Here is a 27,739-nt window from a genome sequence, read left to right as displayed (position 1 = left end):
TTTGCAAAATGTATTGAGTGTGTGTGTCAGTAAATTTAGCAGTTGCTATATTCCTGTTCTTAATCCTCTAGCAGTCAGCATCTGCATTATACATGTGTGCTTGGTAATTGAGCTTAATTGGTTTGCAGGGAAGGGTATGATACATTAGATCCTTAACTAAAATTAAGTATTTCAGGGACTTGCCCCAAACCAACTTCCATTTTCCTGCTGTCAGCGTACAATAATTTTTGTAGATGGGCTATGTCGAACACTTTTCAGATGTTCTCTAAAAAGCTATCTTACAGTGGTAGAAAATGGGGCAGTACAAAACAAAATTTGTGGTTCATTTCAGTAGAAAGTAGACTTATTATGTTGTTTACTTCTGGCTGTGGAGGTACAATTTTAGAATCTTCTTTAGAGATGCTTTTTGGAGACAACTCTAGGACAGTGGAGACAGGGTTACTGGAATTTCCATTCTGCTGGGGTGGTTACTTCAGGAAGAAGGGCTAGAAAGAGAAAGAAGGAGAGTGTATTTATATAGCTTCAATCTAGCACCACCCTTTTCAACCTAAAAGAAACTTTTTTTTAATCAAATGTAATTAAGACTAGGAAACAGTAATTTAGTGCTTTAAAAAATAACCACAACCAAGCACTTGCTTTGCCCCCGCAAATGCTCTGGATTTTTATAGATTATGTTACTTTTACAAAGAGTACATAACAAAGCAGTTAGGTCTGTATGTGTGGTCTTTTTCATCCTTGATATTTGCCTTCAGGGATTTTTCTTTGTTAGATGCGATTTTGCATTGTGAACTTCACCAGTAACATATGCACGTATTACGTTTTTCGGATTTAATGCCTGACTGGAAGCAGTTATTACTTTTCACCTCTACAGTTGACTGTGGATTGCAGCATGGGCACTGTTGCTGGTATACAAGTAAAATTGCTTTACCTACACTTACCTTTTCCATATGGGGACAATTAAAAAAGGTTAACAGGAATTAATTTTTTCAAGTGTCTGATTAAACCCTATGTAACCTCCCATTCTTTTCAGATTGAGATACAATTTAATTTAGTCTAGTTAAATTATTTGAGTGAAGTACTGAAAAACTAGCTTAATTCAGGATGAGTGTTTGTGGGTGGCTTCAAATTATTCAGTTAAATTTAAATTCAGGAGTTAATGTAATTTAATGAACTTTTCTGAATGTGCCTCTGTAGCAAACTGCCCATAAGAAGAACTCCTTTGGTAAACATTCCTGCTTTAATGCATGCATTTTTGAAGTCTCAGCCTGTTCTGCTTCCAGTTGCATGCTTCATTCTGTAGTTTTATTGTTCTATTTATTGAATTTTATTTGCAGTGTTCAATACGGCCTCTTCGTAATCATTCATTTGAAATTTATTATTGGAAACTCATAAATGAATTGGCAGAATGCATAGGGAGATGCTATTTTTTCTATTCTAAACCAGAAAATCTTTGCTAGAAAATAGACTCATTGCAACAAAATTCTTTCTTTAACTTGAACCATATTTCTACAGAGATTCTCTAGCTGCTGATTGTGTTACTTAGAAGAACTGTGATTTAAATAAGGATCTGTGTCTTTTTTTTGGGGGCTTGTTGATAAGATCTTTAACTGTTACTTCACAGAATTAGTCCTGTAAAATTTTAGTTAATACATATTAAGGACTAAGGAACACACTGTTTTGCTGTAAGATGTCATTGATTTCTCCTAGACCCTCCTTCCTCTGAAATACTGAGCAGAGCTATGGGACAGCTGTCCCTATAACTCATTTTCCCTTTTAATTCTGAGTATTTCCTGTATATTTTTATATCATTGCACATTAGGGTAAGCACAGTGCACTTAACTGGCAAGTTCATAAAGTTTCTTAAACTCAGTATAAGATAGTGGTAGTACTTTCTCTCATAAGCTTCAGCACTCTGCTTAGTCATCATACTTTCATTATCTTCTATCACAAAGTCTTCCTTGCTCGCAAAAGTCTCAGCAAGTCACCACACCTTCTTCTGTTAAGAAAATGTGGGTAGCTCTCCACAGCTTTTACCAGGAGCAGCAGTGAGTAGGCACTAACTTTTTGGAAGAAAAATCCTTTATTTACACAAGATTATACTTTTCAACTTACTGCAAAAACACTAATTTATGAACTATATATACAAAATGACTCTGAAGATAGGAAAAATATTTTTTCTTTTGTTTTCTTATTTCTTTACAACCTTCTAAGCAAGTTGTGCTAACTAGAATATGTGCAGTATACACACAAACAAGTTAATTCAAATGTCAAGGGTACCCATCAATTACTTGATTTTCAGCTTTTCTACTTCTTTGCATTGTATGACTGACCTATGAAAGAAATACTAATTCCTGTGTACTTCATGTGTAGTTAAAATAAAACTCCTTCTCACGACAGGCAAACAGAATAAGCACATATGCAGTTATTATAATTATTTTAATTTATTTGCTCACATTTGAAATTCAAAATAAAAATATGCTGGGGTTTGATTCTCCTTGTGTTCAGGGACAACAGTTTGTGCATTTAAAAATGATTTTCTAAAAGGTTCCATAGGTCTTGTTGGGTCAGAAACATAACCCTAGTTCACTTTTTGCTTTTTCTTTTTGGTAGGATGATGAAGTGGTTCTGCAGTGCACTGCAACTGTTCAAAAGGAGCAACAGAAATTGTGTCTTGCTGCAGAAGGATTTGGAAACAGGCTTTGCTTTTTGGAATCCACATCTAATTCTAAGGTACCACTGAGTGTTTTAATTGTCATTTCATGTCACAAAGCAAGGATAGTTTTAACATTGCTTGCTTTGATGTAATATACACAAATCTGTCAAGGAGAAGGAACAAATCAAGTCTATCAATAATAAAAGGAATATTTAATGCCTATTCAACGATTAATTGTTTCTTTGTCCTTTGTCTGGACTCTAGCGTGGTGTTTACTTTAAAACTAGTTAGCTGCAGAAGGCCACCCCAAAAAATAAGCTTGTTATTTTGCTTGTCTGAAGTCAATTGTAGTAAGCAACAGATCAATTTTTGTGTACTGCAAATTGAAAGACGAGCTGATTGCTCTGATTCTAACTCCACAGAAAAGAGAGCAATTAATATGTTTGTGGTAAGTTTTTATTCTGTGGCATTTATTTTGAAATTATTATTACTTTGAGACCTGATTCCCTTATCTGAGCATAGTGCAAGTATCAAAATTAACTAATCTAACACATTTTATCTAAGCCTATATAACTCTGGTATTTATGCAGTAGATAGTTTGAAAAAAATAACTTTGCTGTTTATTGCAAAGAAGGGATTTTGTTTCACAATCACATATGCTCAAATAAATGTTATGAAGACAAAAATGGGCCTCCTGGGGGCAGAACTGGTTTTGTGGATGAAGTAATGGATATACTTGGACATTTTATTCATAGAAGGAGAAGAACATTGTTTAACATATTTGTTTTTTCTTTAGTTAAAATATAAATTTTTGATAAGATAATAATAAAGGTAAAGCATCTAGAAAGACATCTAGAAAGATTTAGAACAAAAAATGATGGTAATCTTGCCAGCTTTCATAACATCACTTTGATTTTCTCTGATACTTCACATAGTAATGCTTCATTTTCCGTCTCATCATTTTGAATGCATTATTCATAATAATAAATTTTTCACTAGGATATTAATGATTCATTATAATAGCAGTGATCTTGATGAAGTAATTCATGCTGCTCTGTTTTAAATGAATCTTTTTAACAATAAAAATGTGCTAGGATAGAAGTGGTTGTAGTTTCAGGCCTGTGAAAGATTTATTTAATGAATTTGTTATCATTCAGTAGGTTTGGATATTAGATCTATAGTCTCTCTCACCCCATATAAAACTCCTGAATATTCCTGTCTTTAAGGAATACAGTGTAGATTTTATATCAGTTATGTATGCTTGTTTGCTGATGCTGCTTTTTCTCCTTGTTTTAGGCAACAATTTGTATTCTGCTCATTCTTCATGAGTTTGGGGGTAAAAAAAAACAAACAAAAGAAAGCCCATGCAGCTCATCTATGTTTTAATTTTTAAGGGCTGACAGCTGCTAGGATGAACTCATCTGAAGTCATTTGTAGATATAAATACTGAGGGAGCCATAAAATTATCAAATCCTTAAAGCCTATAAATAAACTAAAAATTTCTATGAATAAGTCTAAATAATTTTTTTCCTCATGTCTGTATCCATAGCATGTTACTATTGCATTATATAAGGAGGAACATAGGAAATATTCGAAGATGTGTGATAATTTGAAAATAGTTCCAACAGAGTTCTTGAGCCTGTTAAAATGCATGTCTTAGAGGCTGTTTTCCACTTAGAGTGGGATGTGATGCACTTTAATGCAAACAGTAGTGGGGCATGTGATTTACAGGCAGGGATCAAGGATGGGATGCAAACCTAAGCACCAGTAATAGGCTGAACACGAGTAATAGACCAGCTATCATCCTGGACTTGCATTTTTGAGAATGCTTGTTACTGTGCTGTGCTTTTCTCCTATATCTTTCAGGATATGGGTCCTCATGGTGTAGCTGATGTTTTATTATCCCAACATCTTTGTGTGCACTTTCCTGCCCCAGGATCACTAAATGATTCACGCTACTTGGTCAAATTGAAGATATGTCTTGATAGAATAATTTGCTAACTGCTGACTATTAATACTTATCTCTGTACAGCAATAACACTGGGAGATGAGGCAAAAGATGCATGTATAGGCAAAGTAAAACAAGGAGCTCATTCACCTGTTCCCATAAGCAGGCAGGTGTTCATCCCAAGGAAATTAAGGCTTCATCATGCATCATGGTGGCTTTGAAGACAAATGCTGTCATTCTGATCTCCCCCTGCTTCCTTTTTCATCCCCTCTGCTGAGCATGAGGTTATATGGTCTGGAATATCCCTTAAGATTTTTGGAGTCAGCTGTCCTGGCGATGTCCCCTCATAACTCCTTGTCACCTCCCACCTGCTCACTGGTGGAAGGGGTTGAGGACCAGAAATGGCCTTGATTTATTGCAAAGCTGCAAATTACTCAAATTGACCTCATATCTTGAAGAGCAGGGTAGCAGATAAGCAAGACATCAAGTCTAAATTATGCCTAATTTTACTAATAGGAGACAGTCCCGAATATAAAACATACAGACTTGCCCAAGATACACTCATGACTACCTCGTCTCTAGAGGTGTAGTAGCTCAAGAGAAAATATTTCTATTTCAATTTCTTCCAATTTCAAAGCAAATGTCTTGAAACAGATCTTATTCTAGGAATAGGTTGGAAGTGCCAAGTGTATGACAATATTAGATTTATAAACCATCAAACATTTTTAACATTGAAAAAGTTGCAGCAGCAAGAATAACAAAACCCAAAGAAGATATGCTGAAGACAAAACTTAAAATGCTTACTTTCCTTATCTCATGAAATTATTTCTTCAGCAGGTTTTGTCAAATGTATGGCATGAATTTTTATTTTATAAGTAAGAAGAAGAAAATAAGGGATGGCTGCCAGAAAAAAAAGCAAAAGTCTCATTGTTATGGTTTAGTCCCAGCCAGCAGCCAAGCCCGACAGAGAATGCTTGCTCACTCCCCCATTGGGATCAGGGGTGGGACCAGGAGGAAAGCAGAAAAGGTCTTGGCTCTGTGCAGGCCCTGCTCAGCAATAACAAAAACATCTCTATAATATCAACCCTGTGTTCAGTACAAATCCAAAACACAGCCCTGTACCAGCTGCTGAGCAGAAAATTAACTCTACCCCAGCCCAAAGCAGCAGACCTGTAAACTTCCTTTTTGGCAATTGTCTGTAGTTAATTTTATTTCATCATTGTTTGCTGTACTTCTAAATTCTTCCCTTTTATTAAAACATAACTTATCTCAAGATAAGTGAGATCTTTTTCTTTACATTTGAATGTTATTTGTTGCTTTCTTTATATAAACTGATTTGGTAATATGAGGAAGTCCATTCATTAAAAGATTATGTTGTCTTGCTAGTAAAGTAAATTTTCTGTAGACTTAAATAATGCATGGATTGCTGAAAAGGAAACAAGGTGGAGCTGTGTTTTAACAACTTCTGAAAACAATTCCTGTCCACAGTGCAGAATGAAAAATACTCGGCTCTGGGTCAGTCACAAAGCTGGTGCTGATCCCTTGTGAACCCTTGTGTTGATCCCTTGTGCACAACAGAACAGTGAAAGCTAAGTTATGCTTTTCTAAATGGCATAAGGGTTTGGGTGTTTTTCCTGTTTTTATGGCAGGTGGTAAACGCATAATAATTTCATTATGCCCCGAGGTATGGACCTACTTTACATCATTAAAAAGTACTGATAAAAACTGTGTGTGGGTTTTTTTCCCTCTTGAAGTCTCTGTAATCTGGACTTGAGAGAGGGGAGGATAATATAGTAAGGGTCTTTGAAGGTCTAAAAAAGCCTCTCAAGTTGGTTTTTTGGTTTTTTTTTCTTTTTTTTTCCCTATAACTTTTTAAAGAAGGCAAGAAGGCAGTGCACTGTGTGATCTATGGTTTGATCTTTTTACATATAGTAAACTACAGTGCTGAGAGCAGAGTCCAGAAACTGATAATAATTCTATTTGTAAAGTTAAGGAGGTATTTCACATGGAAGTAAGACTTTAATAAGTTATTTCTGTTTTGCTTTTGAAGAGTCTCTTCTTCAGAGAGCAGAAAGTTTCTTCATATGTGGTGCTAGACTGGTGTAGGCCAGTTGGTTGGTACTCCATTATCCAGAGTATGTCACTGATGTTCTGTTTGTTGGCCCCCAGATGTTACTGTTGTATAAGGGAGTAGAAAATAAAGCCTGATGGTAAGACTGACATACTGCTTCTTGTGCTGACAAATACAAATAATTTGATTTTTATCTTTGCCCTTTCTTTGTCAGATGAATTGGCTGGAGCTGGACAAGTGGCTATGCTTAAAGGGAAAAGGAGAATGGGGGGAGGGGACTGGAGAAGGTTATACCTGGCACAGACAAGGCTACATGGAAGTAGGATTCTCTAAGCATTTATGCAAGCTGTTTCCATGCCAGCAGTCAAATTCTGTATGGATGTGTCTGGAGAAGGGTGTCATCCTGAATGGTGGGACATTGGCCTGAACTCCTGAACCCTGATTGCCTCTGGGAGAAAAACTCTTTTCTCTGTTTGTCTTCCAGAGTGTAAGATCTGAAGACAAGGGTTGCCTTCTTTTTTTGTCGTTTACACCAAACATATTCTCAGTGGCCAAGACAAATAATCTGTCTGGAGAGACTGAGTCTGAAACTCTCTCTGACAGCTGAGAAACAGTATCTGCATTGTGCACAGTTTTTGAATGTGTAAATCCAAATAGATAAAAAAGCACATGGTGTCCCTTAACATATGGATGCGAGTAGATGCTTTTTGAGTAGTTACTGACATAAGGAAACAGTGAGTTTTCTAAAAATTAATTCACTCAGAGAAATTAGATCAGTATTGTTTGCTTGTATTTACACTGGGTCATTCTGTGAATATACCATTTAGTAAGGTGGTTGGTTGGAATTTTTTTTAATGTAATTGCTATGGTTCATTTCTGTGCATGTGTTTCCAGTTCATCCTTTCATAATAAGTCAAAAAATTTGTCAGGGCTTTGTAGCTGCACCTTTAGGGCCATTTAAATTCCTTTTGTGTCATATTTCCAAAATTATTATTCCCATATAATGGTGAAGATGGCACTTAATCTTATGTTCAGAGGACTCTATTTAGCAGACTTTGACTAAAACTGTTGATTTCAATAATTTAAATGCAGAGAATTAATGAATTCACATTACTTGGCCTGCTTGACATACATAAATTAGAAACAGGTAGATGAAGTCTTCATAGGTGTAGATCAGGCAGGATTTTGGTCAGAGTCATTCTATCCCAGCAAAATGCTCTCTAGGAGTAATGCAAATAAAAACAGTGTGTTTCACAACACTGTATGTACTTTATGCAACATACATTTTTAAATATTATCTTTATTATTTATGTATATCCAAATCAGTTTTTACTTCTTGTAAATATTGTAAAATACTGTATAAATTTTGAGCCTAAATGCATATTGATATTTATAGCCATCAGACCTGATTGTAATCCTTGCAATTAGTCCTAGAAACCAACATAAATATTTATTGAGATGGAAAGTAAGTAATTTAAAATGAATGTTAAAAATTTGGACTATGAAAAACACTGTCAGATCTCCATGGCTGTAAAGCAGCAATAGAAATACGGCTTTATATCAGCTGAAAATTGTGGGCAGTTTGACTCAGCATAGCAATACAGTTTAGCATATTTGTACTGTCACTTGTAACTCAGGTAGTTTTTAAAAAGGAAACAAAATGTGTGATATCAAGCAGGTCACCACAGACTAAACAGTGTAATAATAATAATCGATCCAATCTGTGAAACCGTAGTATTTTCATTTTTCATTATATCTCCTGTTGAAGCAGATATTTGAAGTTTTAAATTCACACAGGAATGGATTATTTCTGATCTTAAAGAAATATTTTTTATCAAATCTAGTTTTGCCAGAGATACACATTGAGTTTTAGCTTAATAAGGCATTATTTGCTCTTATTATTTGCTATTATTAAAACTCTTCCTATCTTCAAAGTGTACATTCATGAATGGAAAAGAGTTTCTTTTTAAATGACACTCAATATTTTTAAAAGTAAGACATTATTATAGACCAGTTCTCTTGTTTTGGGGATACCCTAAATGCTTAATACTAGTTATTTAGAACCCATGGAGTTTTATTATAAAACTTTAAATGTATTGCATACTTGGGATTTTCTTGCCAAAATGTATTTTAGAAATATGAAACACTGTAACTGATAAAGCACCTGGGAAAAAACCTCCAAAGGAAAGTTTGGCATTCCTAAATTTGCTGCTAGAGTTTATGACATGTAATCTGAACATATAGTGACAAAAGCTGATAGATAGAATCAAAGTAATATTGTAGGTCAGTTTAGTTGATGATAATACTCCAAGTGATGGCTCTGAATGAAAGGATAGTACATACAATATCTATGCATGCATCATGTCTGCTATCAAGTAAACAATGCAAGAACAATTTCAAAGTATTTTTTTAATATTAATGATTTGTTTCACATTATTAGTAACATAGGCCATCCATTCAAGAAACTTAACTCAAAGTTATATGATTTATGAAATTTAATGAACAAAACGTGAGTTGTAATTTCTTCAGTCAAATGTGTGGTTTGCAACTTTCTTCATTATCTAAATGTATGTTAAAAAACAAACCAACCCTAAATTTTTGCAAACCCACGTATAATGTGACTATTTTGGGTGTTTTTTGTTTGTGTAGGGTTTTTTTTTTGTTGTTGTTTGTTTGTATTTGTGTGGGTTTTTTTGATAGAACATATGTAGGAATTCCACTTCTGGTATAAAATAAGTGAAGAAAACCTGAAAAATCCCATTAAATCAATTTTCCTTTATAACTATATATCCCAGTAACTGTTTAGGTATCTTATTACTTAAAGATTAAAATGTAAAAAGAAGCAGATATGCTGAAAAATCTTGTCTCAGATATGGCTGTAACACAAACACTGTGATCGAATGAAGTCAGATATGTGGTGTACAGTCCTGTAATTGGTTTGGCAAGTTTTTAGAGGTTTCTAAAAACCTGCCAGTTTGCTGTGATTTATTTTCTGAGTCCTAACATTTTTAGCTCAGTTCCTAGTAAAAAGCAAAGTTGCTATCATTGCATGATTGGTTTATCTATTTGCATTTTGAACAGTCTGTTCAAAGCAGTGCCCTCATCCAAGTGCACAGTTGATGGGTTTTGATGGTTGGGTTTGTCTTTTGCCCCATTTAGTATGCAAGACTTTTGACTCTTTAATAATTTTGGGACTATATGTTAAGAACTGCAAACAGATTACTTGTTTTCACCAAATGCACCAACTGTAGTAAAATACAATAAGAAAGTCCTTGAAAGATAAATAAGTGATATATAGAGGAAATAAGAAGTGTTTTGAGGTAGGAGTTCTTATTTGGATATATTCATGTCTGATGCAAGTTACAGCTGCTGACTTTTCATTGCAAACTCATCCCAGAAGCTTCAGGCTTGCTGCATTACCCTGGGAAACTGAACATCACAAGGTTACATAGCTGGCATGTTCTACCAAGTCCCCTGGAGCTCAGCATTTTAAATATTTTTCTCTGAAGGGTTTAGAGTGACATGTACTTCATTAGTACATGCAGAGTAGTTACAAAGCAGTAATTTGAGTTTTAATTAGACTGATATGTAGCTGCACATCTGAAAACCTGGAAAAACATTAATAAATCTGTGTTTCAAGCTAAGAACACATAAAAGTATAAATGCTTATTTTAAGCCTTTTAGATGAATGTTTGTCTAAAACAGCAGTTTCAAATTAGCTTTGTACCCCTTCTTTGCTGTTCAAGTCATGGTATTATTACTTTGTACACAATATTTTTGACAACTGTTAGGCTAAATCTGGTTTAGCAGACTCTTATGAATAATCCTAGCCCAATTGGCTCTCAGAAATTAGGGCAAAGAAATGTGGCCTGTTAATGAGTGAATCTGTGTTTATTTGAGGTATCTAATATTGATAATATCTGAAGCAAAATGGAAACAAGAGTATAAAATAGGTTTTGTTTATTTCTTAAGACTTTTTGAAACAGATCTTTTGGGTTGTGATTTTCAAGATTTTAGACTTTACCTCCTGGTTACTTCCCTATGAAAAAGAAGGAAGATTATTTGTGCTTTTGTAGCAACTGACAAATGCTTTGACTTGCTAAGCATAACAAGAATATTTTCAGCATTAAATTAAGAGGGTTAGTTTATAAATAGTCTGAATTGGATGAGGGAAGTTGGGCAAGTGGAAGTAGTTTGAAGATGTAGGCTTTGTGACCCTATGTTTGAAACCCAAATGCAAGTTGTTTTAGTAACTTTCCTAGTGCTGACTGTTGGGTTACAATAGACAAATACAATATTAACTTTTTTTGGTATCACAAACAAAAGAACAATTGCTTTATTCTGCATTGAAAAAACCACAGGCCAGAAGGTAAAAGAAGTTACTACCTCTTAAAGATTATGCATAAATGCTAAAGGTCATAGTTCAGGCTTCTTTTCCTGAGTGTTTGATTGTTTTTGAATAGTTGGTGAATGTTTGCTGTTTGTTTGAAAACCTGTACATAATAGAGATGGATGTCAATATGTGAATAATGCTAATGGATATTATGGAGCTTTATCTCCTTCCAAGTTCTCTTGTACTTCTCTGCTGGATATAAAGAATGTATTTAGGAGTGGGAAGTTTATTTCATCTTCCAGGTATTTGTACTCTTGTCTTGGAATATTTACGAAGACACCTTCCACAAAAATGTTGCCTTTTCATGAGCACTGACTTTTTACATGTGGTTAAAAAAGAACAGGAAGCCAATATCACTGGGCTGATTTCAAACATCTGATACAATCTTCCCTTAATACTGCTAACTCTACTTCTATCCCACATCTAAATGTCTTTTAATGATAACAGGGAGTTAAGAATTTCAGGTTTGCTTGGTGTTTCTCTGAGTATTGACCAGTTATATTTGCACAGTACAATGTTTACAGCTGGCAATAAGGCAATAATTGACAGAAATGCAAATCAAAATCCAGAGTTGTTGAAATGGCTTTAGATAATGTAGGATTAATTAGTTTTGACAGTTTAAGATGCTTTAAACAGCCAAGTATTGATCTTTAAAAGAAACAGCAGGGATATGCTGTTTCTATATTAAGGAAAATTGTAAAATTCTGTGACATTTTGAGTACTGTGAGAGAAAAAGAAACAGGGCTAGCACAGGACTTGCATGATAAGGTTGGACAGAGGTCCCAGAAAGCAAACAAATGTTCTGCTCAGTGTCATATGAAATATGAACTGATTTTCCAAGAAAGCATTTGAGTGCCCATTATTCAATAAATTAGAAAGCCCAGTAATACAGAATTTCTCTTTCTAGTGTATGTAAGTTGATTGAGTATTAAAAAATAAAAAAGCCCATGGGAATTAAGTCAAATTGCAATAATGTCTTATTTTTAAATAAGAAACATGCCTAGTTTGATTACCTGTTTTAATAATGAAGCTTAATAAGCTTTCAGTGCCATATTTGATATTTTATTTTGTCTGAAGTACACTAACAATAAATTAAGCCTCTTTGGGCTGAAACATTTGAAAAATGTATATAGATTAATGACTGTGTGAGTCTTCATTAACTCAAATTGGCAAAACAATTCCTTTTTGTTTTGCATGTTTCTGGCTAATTTATCACAGAGGTGATACACGTAATTGTCTTCATCATTCTTACTAAATTTTTTTTCTGTCTATCTAAAAGGAGAATTCCTTAGAAGAATTAATGGAAAAGAATTTTGGTTATTTTGAAGAACTTACAATTATGTGGATATCTTTTTTTAGAAAATAAACCAATACCAGGTTGAAAGGTTATTTTAAACCCCAGCATGGACAGGCACCTGAGTAGGGGAGTGAAACATCTTTGCTTGGTTAGGTGAAAGTTAAAGTATTGGCAAATTAAAATTAGAACCTATCTAGAAAATGATATGTGCTTGTGCATAATAGGTGTCTGCAAAGGTCTGTAGTTGTTATGTCAGAATGTGAAATTTGAAAAGGAAGATCTTGACTCTGTAGCAAAGGAGGAAACTCCAGGCTGGTCAATGATCTAAACGAATGCCATACTCTCATGTAGGGGTGGTATCTGTGAACTTGTTATACTCCCTCCTCATTATGCTCCCCAATGAACATGTATTCAAAGGTAGCAGGAAAAAAGTCCACGTTATTTAGGTCCTTGCGACTGTCTTTACCATCTCTAAATTTTTAAGCCTTTTGCTTTATTGCATCTTGCATGTGGGTATTTCTGTCTAGACAGTACTTTGTGGAAGCTTTTTATTCTGTGTGATACTGAATGATAAGCAAAGAATCATTTAAAGCAGCAGCTGGTTTTATCTTAATAGCTTAGTAGCAATATTTGGGCACCCTAGACCAAGAAAGAACAAAATTTGAATATTACAAACAAATTATTCTTACAATTATTCTTATTTGATTCTGCAGTTAATAAGGCAGTATACTAAAACAAGTGTTTGTTTTTCGCATGATGCAGTGGATATTCAGATGTAGTGCCTTGCTCAGGTAAACAGGGGCTTTATATACTTAGACATTGGTAGACAAGCCACAGTTTCTAAGTATACATGGCTAGCTTTTTTTTTCAAACAGATATTTATTCCTGTAAGTAATATTGCACTTTTTATCAGCAGTGGAAACTTGTCAGTATAAGTCCTTAAATCACTGGAAATTTCCTGGCAGGTAGACTTTGCTTTTAGGACTCTTCAAATCCTTCTGTCTCTGACCCAAATTATCTGCTAGAGTTTCTCTTGGCCTACAAGACCTTCATTATTAAATGTACATTTTCTTTTTTTTTTTTTTTACTAACAAGCTTTCAATATATGGTTCCGATTTATTTGGTTTACATTACAGAGGTGGATGTATATACCTTCTAAGGCAATGTATTTATTTAAATATAATTTTAAACTGTCTTGCCCAGGAGAGAGCTGGTGATGCATCTCCTTTCCTTCATTTAAGGGCTAGTCAGGTATGACTCAGAGCATACACTCTCAGTTACCCATTCAGCAATATTTGTTTTTCATAGGTACACAGGTTGACCACTGATTCCAACAACATACAATGGAAAATATAATAATTGAAAACTTAAAACAAAAGCCTTAAAAGTTAATATTTAATGTCTGTTATGTTTTTAATTGATAATTTATGCGATAAATGAGCAGATTTTACTTTTCTTAGACCCAGTGTTTCAAGTTTACTGCAATGTAGATGAATTGCTCATAACAAATGGCATTCTGGAAGAAGTAGTATTTATGTTTATTTGGATGTCATTTTTATGTGTGAAAATTCTACTATGAAGATTTCAGATATGGGATAAATTTAACAGTAAGAGAATCTCAGCAAATAATGGCCTATTGGTTATTATGCAGGGGCAAGACCTTCCACTGACACAGGTCAGGCTGTGTCACTTATTACAGGTACAAAACATGTGCATGTCTGCCCTATTCATTTGTTCCTGAAAGGTTACAGGGTTGCTGCTTAGAAATATGACTGTTGTAATCTGTATGGTTTATATTAAATCTGGTCAGGGATTAGGAAGATTTTCCTTTTGGCTATTTGTTGTGTTTTTCAGATAGGGACAAAGTAGTATTTTATAAAGGTCATCTTTCTGCAAGACTGCTGCAAGAATCAAAGGGTAGCTGCTTCCTTCCAGGCTTTAAAGCAAAAGTACCCTCCCATGATAATAATCATCCTGGATTTTTCCATAATTCATTGCAGTAGCTACAAATACAACATAATCTCTAAGATAAAAGGGAACATTAAAGTTTTGAATTATACACATAAGATTAGCATATTAAGATAGAATTTTCAGCATTAATATGAAGATAAACAATGTTTTTGTTAATTTGGATGTATGTCTAGACCCTCTGTAGCGCTGTTGATCCTATGAGCTTTTCTTATTTTATCAATCAGCATGAAATTTTCCTAATTACCTTAAAAATTAACACATTTTGACTGCATTAGGGTGATACACTGTTAATTAAGTTCATCTAAGCTTCTGGCTACAGCAGCAAATGTTGTGATGGGAGTTGAGCTGATTGACCGAATTTATCCATGAATGCTGCAGTGTAGTTTTGTGGCTCCTTATCTAATATCCCTTCTATCTGTTGCTAAGACTTCTAAATTTTCAAAAAGGAGATAAAAAGGAAACAGCTCTCAGTAATGTAGATATGTGGGACTTACGTCCTTAGGTTAGAAAGGAGACTAGAGGGAAGACATGGAGGGTAAGAGGAAAAAGCCTCTTATCCATTTAAAGATGGAATATATGCAGCCCTTAATCTATACAGAAATTAAATACCTTACCAGGAATTACAGCTTCCAAGTGATTAAGATAGTCTGCTCTGTTAATAATGGCCTCAAGACCTTTGACAGATTTCAGGATCAAGGCAATTTCAAAGGGCAAAAACTGAAAAATTGTAAGATGAAACTTTGAAACTGTTTTCAGCATAAATGAAAATACTGTAATTGTACTTGAGTAAGAACATCTTAAGTACAAGTAAGTTTCTTATGGATTTTTAAAGAAGTTTGTGAGAAGGAAAAACCCCAAGAAGCAGTTTCCTTCTGCGTCTTCAAGTTTGTACAGATGAAGTTTCAGGCACACACAATTTTCTTTGCCAATGAGCTCTGTTACACAATGACCAGCAGATGATATTTCACTACCTGAAAATGAAAGTGGGAAAGGAGTTTTGTCTTCACTGCTGTGTAAACTCGCAAAGAATAGAAACCAGTAACTCCCTGTAATCAGACAGAAACTACTGTAGAAGAGCGATGTATCAACAGAAAGTATGCTCAGTGTATCAAGGATTTTTCCACCGCTGGTTTTATCAAATCTAATGCTTCACATATGGGAAACTTCTGCGCTCAGAGATCTGGACAAGACGGTGAAACTTTATGTATGTGACCAGAGAGAGTATTTTTAAGAAAATTAAAACAGTCCATTGTTTAGGTCAGATTAACAAGGCCATCAGCATGTGGCTTAGGCAACCAGCAGAATTCAGGAGAACCGCTGGAGCTGTCTTGTGTTTTAAGATTTGAAAATGGAATTATTGCAATGTATTTGTATCTGACCTCAGTTCCACCACTAGCTGGTTTTCCCTATGTTGTCTCCTTCTTCCTTTTTTTTTTATTTTTATTTTTATTTTTTTTTTAATTCTAGACCCTGTTCTGATTTTATCCTCCTGTCAGTTTCTAAGTTTTATCTCCTGAAACAGCTGAAACTGTTTTCCTGTGCAAAAAGGACTCTCTTGAGCTTTCAGATGTTAACAAGAAACTTTTCACTATGTGAAAATGACATTTTTCAGGAAGTAGGACATGCCTGGATTTTTGGACTTTTTCCTAGAAAAAGTGAAAAGTGTACTTGTGACAAAAAGCCGGTCCCTTGTCAAACTGCTCTTCCAAAAACAGGAGGGCACTACAAGTTTTAGGTAGAATAACAAAAAACATTTTGAATGCAGAGAATTTCTCTGTTTTGAGGAAGACAACTGCTTGGGATGGAATGTCCTATAAAAGCCTCATACAGAAAGTGATGGTTTCACACTGAAATAGTCAGAAGCAGCTGATAGCAAACTGTCTGTAGGAGGTGTCCAGGCAACCTTCACAGTCTGCTCATGGTAAACACATGGGAGCTTGACACTGTTCCTGGAGGAGTTTCAGGGAGAGGACAGTGTTACTTGACACTCTTTACAGAACTGAAACTGTAAGGCTCATAATTCATTCTCTGTCTTTTCTGCTTTGGAATTTGATTAATATGGTTCATTCTGTTTGGCTGACGGGACTTGGGTTGTCAGATCCATATATTTCTGTTCGGGGTCCATTGTTTCGATGACAAGCTTGAAAACAAGGAAAGCTAGGCCTTCTATGTAGAGTCCTAGAAATAGAAGCTTTTCCTTGGTTATATGGAGTGTTTCATCACTGTCACCAGACAGAATCTCATTTAAATAGAAAGGGCTGTCAGAAAGATAGTGATGTATAAATTGAAATGTAACTTGAAAATAGCTGATGGGTTCAGTTTCTTTCAGGCTACTCCCACAAATAGGACTACAGATGTTTTGCTTAAATTCTGTACTGAAATGAATTTTCTGAGTCCTCCTACTTGGATTCTCGAAGTTAGGCTTCTAGTAAATGTGCTAGCATTAAAAAGAGTTGTGAACACCCACATCTCACTTTTTGACATCAGGCTGCTTAATTAAGTGATTGATTAGGCTGCTGTGTGAATTCTCAGTATACAGTTAAAAACTAAATACCTGCAAGTCCATTTAACTGGGAATTTGTTTAGAAAAATAACAAAAATAACTGTGATCTTAGGAAAATAACTAAGAAGCTTGCAAATATCTAGGAAGACAGGTAAAGCTGAGGTGAAGCTGCTTATTCTTAGAGACAGAATTCTGTTTGCTGATGCAATTAATTATCCTTCAGTCATCACTAATATTTATGAGAGGTAGAAGTTCAGTTTACATTCACAAGATTATATGCAACATATTATAGTAGCAGGTTGTACATTCCAGTGGCTTGTTAGCACTGTGTGATTGTCAGAGTAATGACAACAGCACTGAGTTTTGTGTCTGAGCCTCTTGCTTTCATTGGAGTGTGTAAATAGAAATTCTGTAGAAAATGAAACTGAGGATAATTAATACATCCAGTACCCATGATTCACCTGTGGGTTGGAATGCAGTTAGGGTTGAAATATATTACAAAAGCTTTACTCGAAACACCTTTTTAATAAAGGGTATGATTATCTAATTTGCAAATCTGCCTCCCACAGAGTAAAGCATAGTTTAATATGCAAATATTACTACAGAAAACTAGTGTACACAATAAATGTAGTTTAAAATGACAGGAAGAATAAGGAATTCACCAGTTTTCTAAATAATCCAGTAATTACTTCAGTAATGGGTATGCCTTAAAAATTCCAGATGACCACTACATTTATTTAAACTTGTCTTATTTTGCTGATTGGGCTATTACAAGCCATGGTGAAGGAACAATAGAAAAAGGTAATAATAATTTATTGCTTTTCTCCTAGAGGTACTGAATGTCTTTTGAAATTCAATATACAATTTCTATTTATTTATGTAATAACTTTTTTTAAAATTGAACGACTTGCAAAATAGGCTGTAATAATGACTGAGTAGATTTTCTAAAAAGAAACATTAACTGGCAGCCAAATCAGTAATGCTTTAATTAATACTGAGATAAACTGGAGTTACTACTATTTACCTTTTAAGTCAGTGAGTATGTTTTATTTTCAAACCCATTAAAGTATGATTGATTTTGCAAATGTATCAGAAATGAACTGAAAATAAATTATATTGTATACTGCCATTGCTTATCAGAATTTTACACTGACAATATGAACTGAAGTGATACAGATTCCCTGGATTGTCCGAGGACATTATATACTCTGTCACAAAACAAACCAACCCCCGCTTTGGAATATGAATTAATTTTCCATGTCTTCATTTAAATAGCTACTGCAGCAAATATAAATATGATGAAAATTGGTGGAAAAGAAGGTTGAAGATTGCCAATATGATTATTTATATCTGATGAGGCCTCTGCTTTTGAGCTGATAATTTTATGGGGTTATAGTTTGTATTCTGTTATCAAAATAGAGATGTATTATTACCATTTAACTGTTAGCTAAACCTGGTAGTTTTGGCGCTTATTAAAAGTGCATTGGTGGGTTGTTAGACACATAGCAAAATATTTTCTTTAAAAATTATTTATTATGTAATTGTGTGTTCATAGTCTAGTAAAGCAATCACTGAAATATCTGCCAACACATTTCACCTGTCCTCAAAAAAGCCTGATGTTGAATACAAATTGCTAGAGGTTTTCCTTGCAGCCACTAGAATATGCAGTCGCTCTCCAGACAGGGTACTAAAATGTACTATGTACTGTGCATGAAGATATCGTTCAGTGGAGAATGTTAGACTGCCATTGAATACCTCTATTTTTCATATGCCATTCTCTGTCTGTGTGTGAGATAATTTGACAGACAATAGGATAGGTAATCAGAGGTCTGGCAAAGACTCTGGTTTTCTTTCCTCATTTTTATTTTATGCTTTGAAGAGATGGAAAAGACACTGTGAATAATTTTTGTTATATTTAAATGAGAATTTTAAAATTAGTTGGAATTATTGTCTATGGAGGGGGCTATTCAGGAGAGGAAACTTCAGTCTGAGGCCCAAAGCCTCATCCTTTAAATCTGTAGCGTTAAAAGCATCAGCATTGAAATGAAGTGTATCGGGATGAGCAGAGCTGTAACTGAGCTAAATACATTGGCAGGTCTGCATCTGTCCCCTGTTTTTCCATGCTTTCATAGTTGTGCATCCTGGGATTGATGCAGTCATGCCTGCTGGATCTTCAGTAGAGCAGAGCTGGCTGAGGAACTGCCAGAGAGGAAGGTCTAATTCACATGCTCCCTGCAAGCATCAGTAAGTGCATCTTTCCTCAGCTCTTAAGGGAAAATCATTTCTCTCTGAGGGCCACCAAGTACCCAGGCATTCATGCAACGAAGATGAGGAGGGATAATGTGCTCTCCCTTTTGCCTCATGAAAAAAAACTGCCTCTAACATTTTGCTAGACTGTAAGAACACAGTACTTCTTTCACTTAATTAAAGCAAAATGATCTCATACATTTCTTCTTTTTCACTCTCTAGCAGCAAAAAGTGTGCCTTACCTGCAGTGACAGTAACTGAAAAGTGTTCATTGGAACTTCCTACCTCAGTTTTAATGGGTAGGAAAGGAAGTGCTCATGACTGCCTTGAACATACAGGAGAATGAAATGGATGAAGGAAAAGTGTCCTAGTTATGTTGGTGTGATCGGTGTTTGGAACGATGCAGGATTTTCAGTATTGGGGAGTATATAACCTTTGGAGTAGGTTCAATAGTAAAACATTTGATATGTCCAAAATTGTATGTGTGAGACATGTTCTGCCAGCAAAAATGCTACTTCAAGTAACAGTAATAACAGTGGGAATATTGTTAAGGAGACTTCGCTTATTTGGGCAGAAAAGGTAGCCTTGGCTCATTTCTGAGCGCAGTGTATGGAGCATTTTTTTCCCCTTTTGTTCATACTCTTGTTTGTCAGTTTAACTGGGCATACTGGAGGGTGAGCTGCACTGTTAGGCTGTGAGGCTTTCTAGACTGGAAAACTGTCCTTACCTTAACTGAGTAGAAGCAGCACCTTGCAGCCTGAGATCTTTGTGTACTCTTTCCTGCTTTGTAACAAAAGGGCTTGTGGTGGTACTTACATTACAAAGGTGTTTTGAAGAAAATCTAGTAGGTCATTTGTTGGCCTAGTCTTAGCATTAAAAGGACGGCTGTAGTGTCTGACTAGCTACAAAAGAAAAATGGTAACAAGAGCACTGACAAATAATTAGAGACCTGATTCTGAAGGAGTTGGCTGAAAAATATTCCATGCCAAAGTATCATTGCATAAGTCAGTCAAAACCCATGTAACAGAAGATGCTATTAAAATCTTTTTCATCTGGCTGAAACTTAAAGTACAATTTTACATTAATTTTATTAGGTAATAATAGGAAATATAGGTATTGGAAAATAATGAAAGATCTATTATGTATTAAACAGACCTGAATTGCTGTATTTAGTAGGGATGAACAGCAATATAATAAGCTGGTAAGAATGTGAGGTATTCTGAGTAAACTAACTTTTGGGGAAAAAAAAAAAACGATTCTGCGACTACCTTTTACAATTTGGCCTTGGAACTTGCCTCTTCACTTTGTACACAGTTTGAGTAAGTGTAGAGTTTTAAAGCTTTAGCAGCAAAAGTATTCATGCTGTAAAAAACTGGATTCCAACAGTCAATAAAAGTATTCCTAAACTAAATGAAAAGAAAATAGAGAAGGAATATGAAAGAATTTCTAAGGCAAGTAAAAGTGTGTAGGAGTTGCATGTTCTATTAACAGAAGAAAAGATCCCCACATAAAATCTAATTTTACTTTGCTACTTTGTAACTTAGACATTGCTATTACAAACCTCTTTCAATTTTATACAAATTTTTATGATAGTCTGGAAAATAAATTTTTCAATTGTTCAATGATATTTATTTCAAGCATGACAAGTTAAATAATGATTTTTATAAGACTCTTTAGTTTTATCCCAGTTAGAGCAGCCTATGGTGAAGTGTAGTGCCGTGCAAGGCTTTGAAGCTGCTGGCTTGGCCTTGATACTTGATGTCCACTATTTCTGCTAGGAAAATTCATCTTGACCTTCATGATAATGATGAGCTCTGGCTAACTACCAGTAGCCTAAAGACTGAATTTGGTTTTCCTCACAGACTGAGCATAATGTCTGGGACACATGTTCCATGTGCTAATGTTCAAGCAGACCCATCACTGCTTTGCTTAAGAGCCTTTCCACTCCCAATTTTTTCTCTGATTTTCTTTGTACAACTTGTTTTGCTGCTCCTATTCCTTCCAAGGAGCATATCCAAGAAGAGTCTGCCTCTATTCCTCTGTTATCACTATTAGATTTTTAAAGAGAATCACAAGATCCCTCTCCTCCTCTCTGCAGACACAGAGGAGGAGTGCACTAGCCCTGACATTCATGGCAAACCTCTGCTGAACTTGATGAAATTAATTGGTTTCTTCTTTTACTGAGAGTTTTTCTTTTTTAGAGGGGACCTGATACCCCTGGTATCAGCTTGCACATGCTGAGCAGAGCATTGCTTCCCTTTACTGGCTAAAAGTTAACTGTTGCAGCCCAGCATGTGGCTGGATTTCATAGCCTCACAGATGTATTAGATCTTTAAGATCCATGGATGGTGAGGCAAAATAGAGCCACTGGAAAGTGCTACTCAGCCAATGTGTTACTAATGTGTTCTCATGGTTCTCTTTTACCTAGAATGTTCCACCTGATTTGTCCATCTGCACCTTTGTGCTGGAGCAGTCTCTGTCAGTACGGGCCCTCCAGGAAATGCTGGCTAACACAGAAGAAAAGGCAGAAGGGGTAAGTTAATAAATATTCACCTTTCTTCATCTTGCAAAATAGTACTTTTTTCATATGGTACCACAGGTTTCATGGCTGTCACATCCTTATAGCATGATTCTGCTGAATTTTCTTCCTTTGCTACAGGAATGGTCTGGTTTTTTTTGAAATTATAACCACTTGCAGTGTCCACTGAAGGTTGCTAGAGTTGTAAATTTGCAATTTCAATGTGCTATGAGTCAGTATAGAGTTAGAAGGGTGTTTTAATTCGAGACTCTCATAATGTGTCTTATAAAGCTTGATCACTTCTGAACAAACAAGCTTTCTGAGCATTCCTGACTATATTGGGTGAGACAGTCAAAAGGTCTTAAAATGACTTGGATGTATGCTGGTTGTGTCTGGAAATAATGAAACTCTTGTGTGTGTCCTGAGCTAAAATATACTGTGACAGACCTTTAAGCTGAAGATAAAATATTATTGAGCCTTGGTGGACAAGAAGTAGCAGTCTGGAAGATGAAGGATATAGGAATTACTTAGATCCTATAAGAATTATTATTCCTCATAGGAATTAATTAAATTTTTGACTAGCAAATAGTTATTTACAAATAAATCATAGTACTGTAATTACTGTTCCCTGCAGTGCAATTAATTTGATTTGTTATGCTGTAATTGAATGTTCCATATGCACCTTATAGTGTTCATTTGAATGCTGTGCTCTAGCTCACATCCTATAAATTCTTGAGGAAGAGTGACTGTAGGCATAGGAGTTCTACAGGCAAAAGAGAAATAGGTGTTAACCATAAGTCCATCACTCAAGAAAGCTGGCAGGAGCTAAATGCACCTTTGATATTTATGGGGATGCCTCAAGAAACCAAACCAATGTAGCATAGTCAGTCCTATGAAATACCAGGCACTTAGACTGAAAATGGTATTTGGGAAATGAAGTCTGGAAGCAGTCCCATGGATGATCCAGAGTGTGTTCTGCAGTGAGAATTTGTTCCAAGAGAATGAAAAGCGTATCTGAGAGAGGTGGTACCAGAGTAAGCAGATATGGACTTCTAAACCCCTCATCCCTTACTTTGTGAATACTGAAACCAAGAGCAAGCAAATTCACAGGGGAAAAAATAAAATCAAAAGAACAGACCCACAGAGGCATAATGTCAAAAATCACAGCCCAAACCCCAGGATGTACAGTGATAACTGTGTATGGCCACGTGTGTAAAGAGCAACAGTTTTCTTTCTGTTTATTCCCAACAGATGTAAGCAAGGGCGTGAACTGAAGGAAGAATGGGGGAATATGTCATAAAGTAATGCTATAGGGCAGAATGCAGTGAATGAAAAAGCATTCAATTTTTGAATATGAAGTACTGAAACTTTTCTTTAAATCATAACATCAACTTGCAGATTTTCTCTTGCACTATCTTTAGCAGAGTCCTGGGGCCATGTGTTAAGAGAATATTTCTTTTAGTATGAAGATCACACCCAGAGAACATAGAAGAATGAGCAAACCTCTCTGCAGAATGATTAGACAATGTGAGCTCGGGTATTCTGCTGGGAACAGGGCACACTTAAGAGAGCATTGCAGGGGTCTTAGGTGGAATGTTTGCACTAGTTCTGGACTATTTTCTGCACTAGATGTGAGTAGAAAAAGATTTTTGTAGGACACACTGTCTGATGAGACATACCATGTTTGGCAGTAATCTGGTATTTTCTGGAAAGAATTCCTGATGTTTTCTGTGCATAACCATGAAGGTCAGAATTCTGGACACTTACACTCATGCCTAAATAACACTGAAGACAGCTGCCCTGGTCTACAGTGCTCTATACTCAAAGGTCTTCTGAGATGTGCACAGGAAAGATAAAGCAAAGTTCAGAATGTGTTCATTATGTGGCTCTTGGCTGTTTACAGAGTAGTTTACTGTGTTCTCATTACCTATTAAATGCCAACACTAGCAGAAGATACAGAGCTACAGCTCTACCAACAGAGAGAGATGGTGTTCAGTAAATTATAAATATATTTCTACTGCAAATTTTGATGGCTTCTGTAGAAATGCATTAGGAATCTGCTTGTGTCTCTTGCATATTGATATATTGATATTAGAAGAGAACAATCTTGAAAATAATTGTTTGTAGATGAGCACAAGGTCATGTTGTCAACATCAATATTTTTTATTAAGTCTCTGAAAGTCAGGAGTGATGATGATGGTACTAAATGACTGAATATGTACTTGCTGATAAATTAATAGTACTAGAATTTGGTATCTTTATGTATTTTCTATTTTTCTATGAAAAATACACAAATTTTGCCTTTGCATTTATATTTGTATATCACAGGGCAGGTACTTACATAGACAGCTTCATATTTGTTTGAAGTAACTGTCAAAAGAAGTTTTAAGGTACAAGGTTATTTGTCTTACCTGAAGCACTATTACCTTCCTGGAGAAGCATCAATTCTTTTTATTAAAATAACAGTGCTTCATTTCATTTAGTAGAAGAATGTATAGAAAATTTTTGAGAAATTGTTGCTATAAACTGGTTTCAGCATGACCTCAGTTTTCTAGTGGAAAGAATCCTGCAAAAGGAGGTTTTTTCGGTCCTCAGTTACTTTTCATTACATTAGAAATCATTAAGATGCTGTGCTTATAAGAGGTCTCCTTGTGCTGGTTTGCCTTTTGTGTTGTGTAATCTCTTGAATGCTCTGTTTATATAATAGGTATTCTTGTTATATAACAGGTAAGTTAGCAGCAATGTAATGGCTGAGTAATATGAACAAAATCTCATGCTGACTTGAGTCAGAACAATAAGCAGCTTTCTTGTGCCTAAGAAAGAACAACTATGTGCACTTACTGAATTTACTTCTAATTCTCAATTAGTGTGTGTTAAATATGCAAGATCAACTCTGCAATAAATACCTAGGTTTTTAGTGCAAGAATACCAAAATGAGAATTTCCATATTTTGTGAGATCAGTGATCCATCTATCTGTGCATACCTGACTCTCCTGAACCAGATAAATGCTAGTATCAAAGGCAACAGTGGAAAATGAATGAAATTTCCTAAGAAAGAATGTGTGTAGTGCTCTGTTTCTTCTAGACACTGAGTAGTTATTTTGTGCTTTGAGGTTTCATCATTTCCCTGTAAAATAGTATGGTTAGCTCTGACAATTTATTAAAACACTGACATTCATAGCTTGCTTGAATGGTTTTGGTTTCAAAAATAAAACTACAACCTAGTTTATTTCCTTAGGTAGCATTATTTTCACTTTTCATTCTAAACAGGTAATATTTTTTTTTGTTTTGCTGGGGTGTGGAGTGCTATATGCATGTACCACTTTCATCAGTTCATCAGCAGGAAAGAAACAAAAAACAGTTGTCTGGGTTATGGTGTGTTAGGCAAGAAGAATTACAGGTGCACTGTCCTACACAAGGGTGACCTACAGCCTAGGTATTATTTTGTAAAAATTTTGGCTAATTTCCTTAGTGTAACCTTTTAGTGTTGGAAAAGCAGATGTAAGATGAAAATGGAAGTCCTTATGTTTTTATAAAGCATTTAAGACCATAAAAAGCATTCAGGTCATCTCTTCTTAGCCTGGTTGTTATTTCCAGTGAACCTTCTTTGGACCCAAGTGCCTTGTATTTTTCACTAGTTGGGATGATCCTGAAAAGGTGAATCCATGGCTTCTGGAGTAATTTAGGAATGGTCATTGCAACCTGCTGGAACTGCGTTTTGTTTCTGATTATTTTTCCTCTGATTATCTTTTTGGATAGTTTGATGTTTTTTTCTTTTTTAAAAGTATTTTATTTTTTTTTAATCACATCTTCCTTTCCTAGTTCAAGATCTCTATCATCTAATACTTTCTTCTTAAAGTGAAAGTGATTAAATGTCATAATCAAATCAATTCCTGGAAATTTTCCCTAATTTTCTTAAGAAATGAAGCCTGGCCATCTATGCATTAGTGCTCTTGAATTCAGCAACGTCTGCAATTTCTGGACAATATGAACATTATTAGAAACAGGATTAGATAGTTCTTCCAAATATGATGGATATTGGGTACGAGAAAGGGATCTAACTTTATATATCCTATAAGCGGAAAGGAAGGCAAAGTTTTCTCTTTTACATTACCATCAACTACTCTTGTGCTATTGCACCTTCTGCACAGGTTTTTTTTCACTGAGAAAAGATGTCACAAGGCCATGGGAAGGAAGTTGCCAGGTTTCAGATGCGAGGGAGGGATTTATAATTTTGTGGCTTCTTTCAGTTTTGAGATTTAAAGACTTTTTCATGAAAGTTAAGCAACAGACCTGTACATTGTATGCTATTACCTGTCTCACATTTTATGACAAGCAAAACTATTTCCCTTTGTGCTGTTGTATACCCAGTAGACAAAGTTATCCAGAAGAAAAGGTATCCAGACATATTTGACATGGAAAAATGCCAGGTATTTTCTTAGCCTCAGTTGGTTCAAAAATGATTTAGATTTTGTCTGAAACTGATTTTGTTTTTCTTTTTAAATAATCCTCAAGCAAACATGCTGCATGAAAAATAGGTATTAAGATTAAAATTTGCCAACATGGTGTGCAAATTAAAATTAAGTGTAAGGTAACCTTCATAAAGCCCATTTTTACTAACTATTTTCTGAAATATATTCAGAGGGTTTTTCATATGATTCAATATGAATTATTTGTTCTAATGGGATAATCTGAGTATTCCAAGCACCATTACTCTCAGTATTTATATAAAAAGGGGCAAGTTTGAACTTTCATTCTATTCTAATGCTTTTATTACTTCAAAGAGCTAGAAACCAGTTTTGTACACAGTGACTAGGTACAGGAAATTAAATTAATTTGGCATTTAAAGGACATTTTTCTGTAATTGGACAAGCAAAAAAATCATCTATCATCTGTGTTGGCTGGAAAAAAAAACCATGTTACTATGCTGAGTTACACTTGGTTTGCCTGCATTTTCTGAAATATATACAACAGTCTCATATAAATAATATACTATTTTTCCCACCTTTTATGTCTTTTATAGTCCTTCATTATAATTGTAATAAACAAGACCACTGAAATTTGAAGATTCTGGATTATATTTTACATGCCATACCTGATGAATAGACTATATACATATGTGTATATTTATATATGACACATATAAATACAGGTGTACGTGACTTGCTTTCACATGCCAGTGTGTTGTACATCTGTGTGTGGATGGGAGACCTGGTATCCCAAACAGAGGATTGTTCTTAACTGCACCATCCCGTTGGAGTGATTGAGAGCTCTGTTAATTGTCTTTTACAGAGCTTTAATTAGTTTTTGTCAGCAATGATAAAACATACTCTTCACTCTGGTCTACCAGAAGACTGGTGAGTGCCAAACCTTCCAATTCTACTGTTGTGCCATATATCCCCTGGAAAATCTCATATCATTGGGAGGGTGTAGAGTAAGAGACATCTATTTTGGTGAGAACTTCTGGAGGTGCTATTTGTTGATCTGTGCCTTGTTCTGCCAACACAAGGTATATATGCATGGGCTTTTTTTTGTTCAGGTATATGTTGGAGCATGAGACTCCTGTAGGGTTTTTTGGTTTGTTGGGTTTTTTTCCCAATTTTATTAGCAAAGTGTTTGGAACATTCAATTCCTTTGCTAATGGCTAGGCTTCATGCTACATGAACTGCTCAGTAGTAAAATCATCTGCACTTGGAGCGTAATGTTTCCTTTGGAATTGTGTTTTAATGACTCGAGCAGGACAGATGCACCAAACTCATTTATCCTCAATGGAACCCAATGGATTTCTCTCAGCTGCTTTTGTGGCCTTTCACTTCAAGTGTCAGCTCTTTGATTGCTAACTAGGAAAGAGTGTAGTAGTGAAATAAGTAAGGATTTCTTTGCATGTCACCTGTAGCAAGAAGGTGAATGTATAAGTGGTTACAATTGCTGTTTCGAATGACATAATAAACTAGGAGCTAGAATACATCAGGAGAGCATAGGACTCTAGAATTTACATTGAAATGATTTTAAGTGCTTATTCAGAAAATCATATGAATTTGGTTTGTTTTACTTCTGAGAAAACATGAAGGGGTTTTTTGTGGGTTTTTTTCCTTTTTTTTTTTTTTTTCTCTTTTCTCTTTGTCTTTCTAGACTTCA

At 35.2% G+C, this 27,739-nt stretch overlaps 1 protein-coding gene across 7 annotated transcripts in view; it reads left to right on the top strand.

The window, feature by feature from the left end:
• Positions 1-27,739, top strand: part of RYR2 (ryanodine receptor 2) — a 377,495-nt gene that overhangs the window by 92,748 nt on the left and 257,008 nt on the right. For all 7 annotated transcript variants that reach the window (XM_068184981.1, XM_068184983.1, XM_068184978.1 and 4 more), the window contains exons 2-3: positions 2,611-2,730; positions 21,512-21,616. In XM_068184981.1, the coding sequence (XP_068041082.1) occupies positions 2,611-2,730; positions 21,512-21,616 (225 nt within the window). The remainder of the gene's footprint in view (positions 1-2,610; positions 2,731-21,511; positions 21,617-27,739) is intronic.

Source organism: Anomalospiza imberbis, chromosome 3, assembly GCF_031753505.1.
Source record: "Anomalospiza imberbis isolate Cuckoo-Finch-1a 21T00152 chromosome 3, ASM3175350v1, whole genome shotgun sequence".
Lineage (NCBI taxonomy): Eukaryota > Metazoa > Chordata > Aves > Passeriformes > Viduidae > Anomalospiza > Anomalospiza imberbis.
The sequence above is the reverse complement of the archived record's forward strand: the minus strand, read 5'-3'. Positions and strand labels throughout refer to the sequence as shown.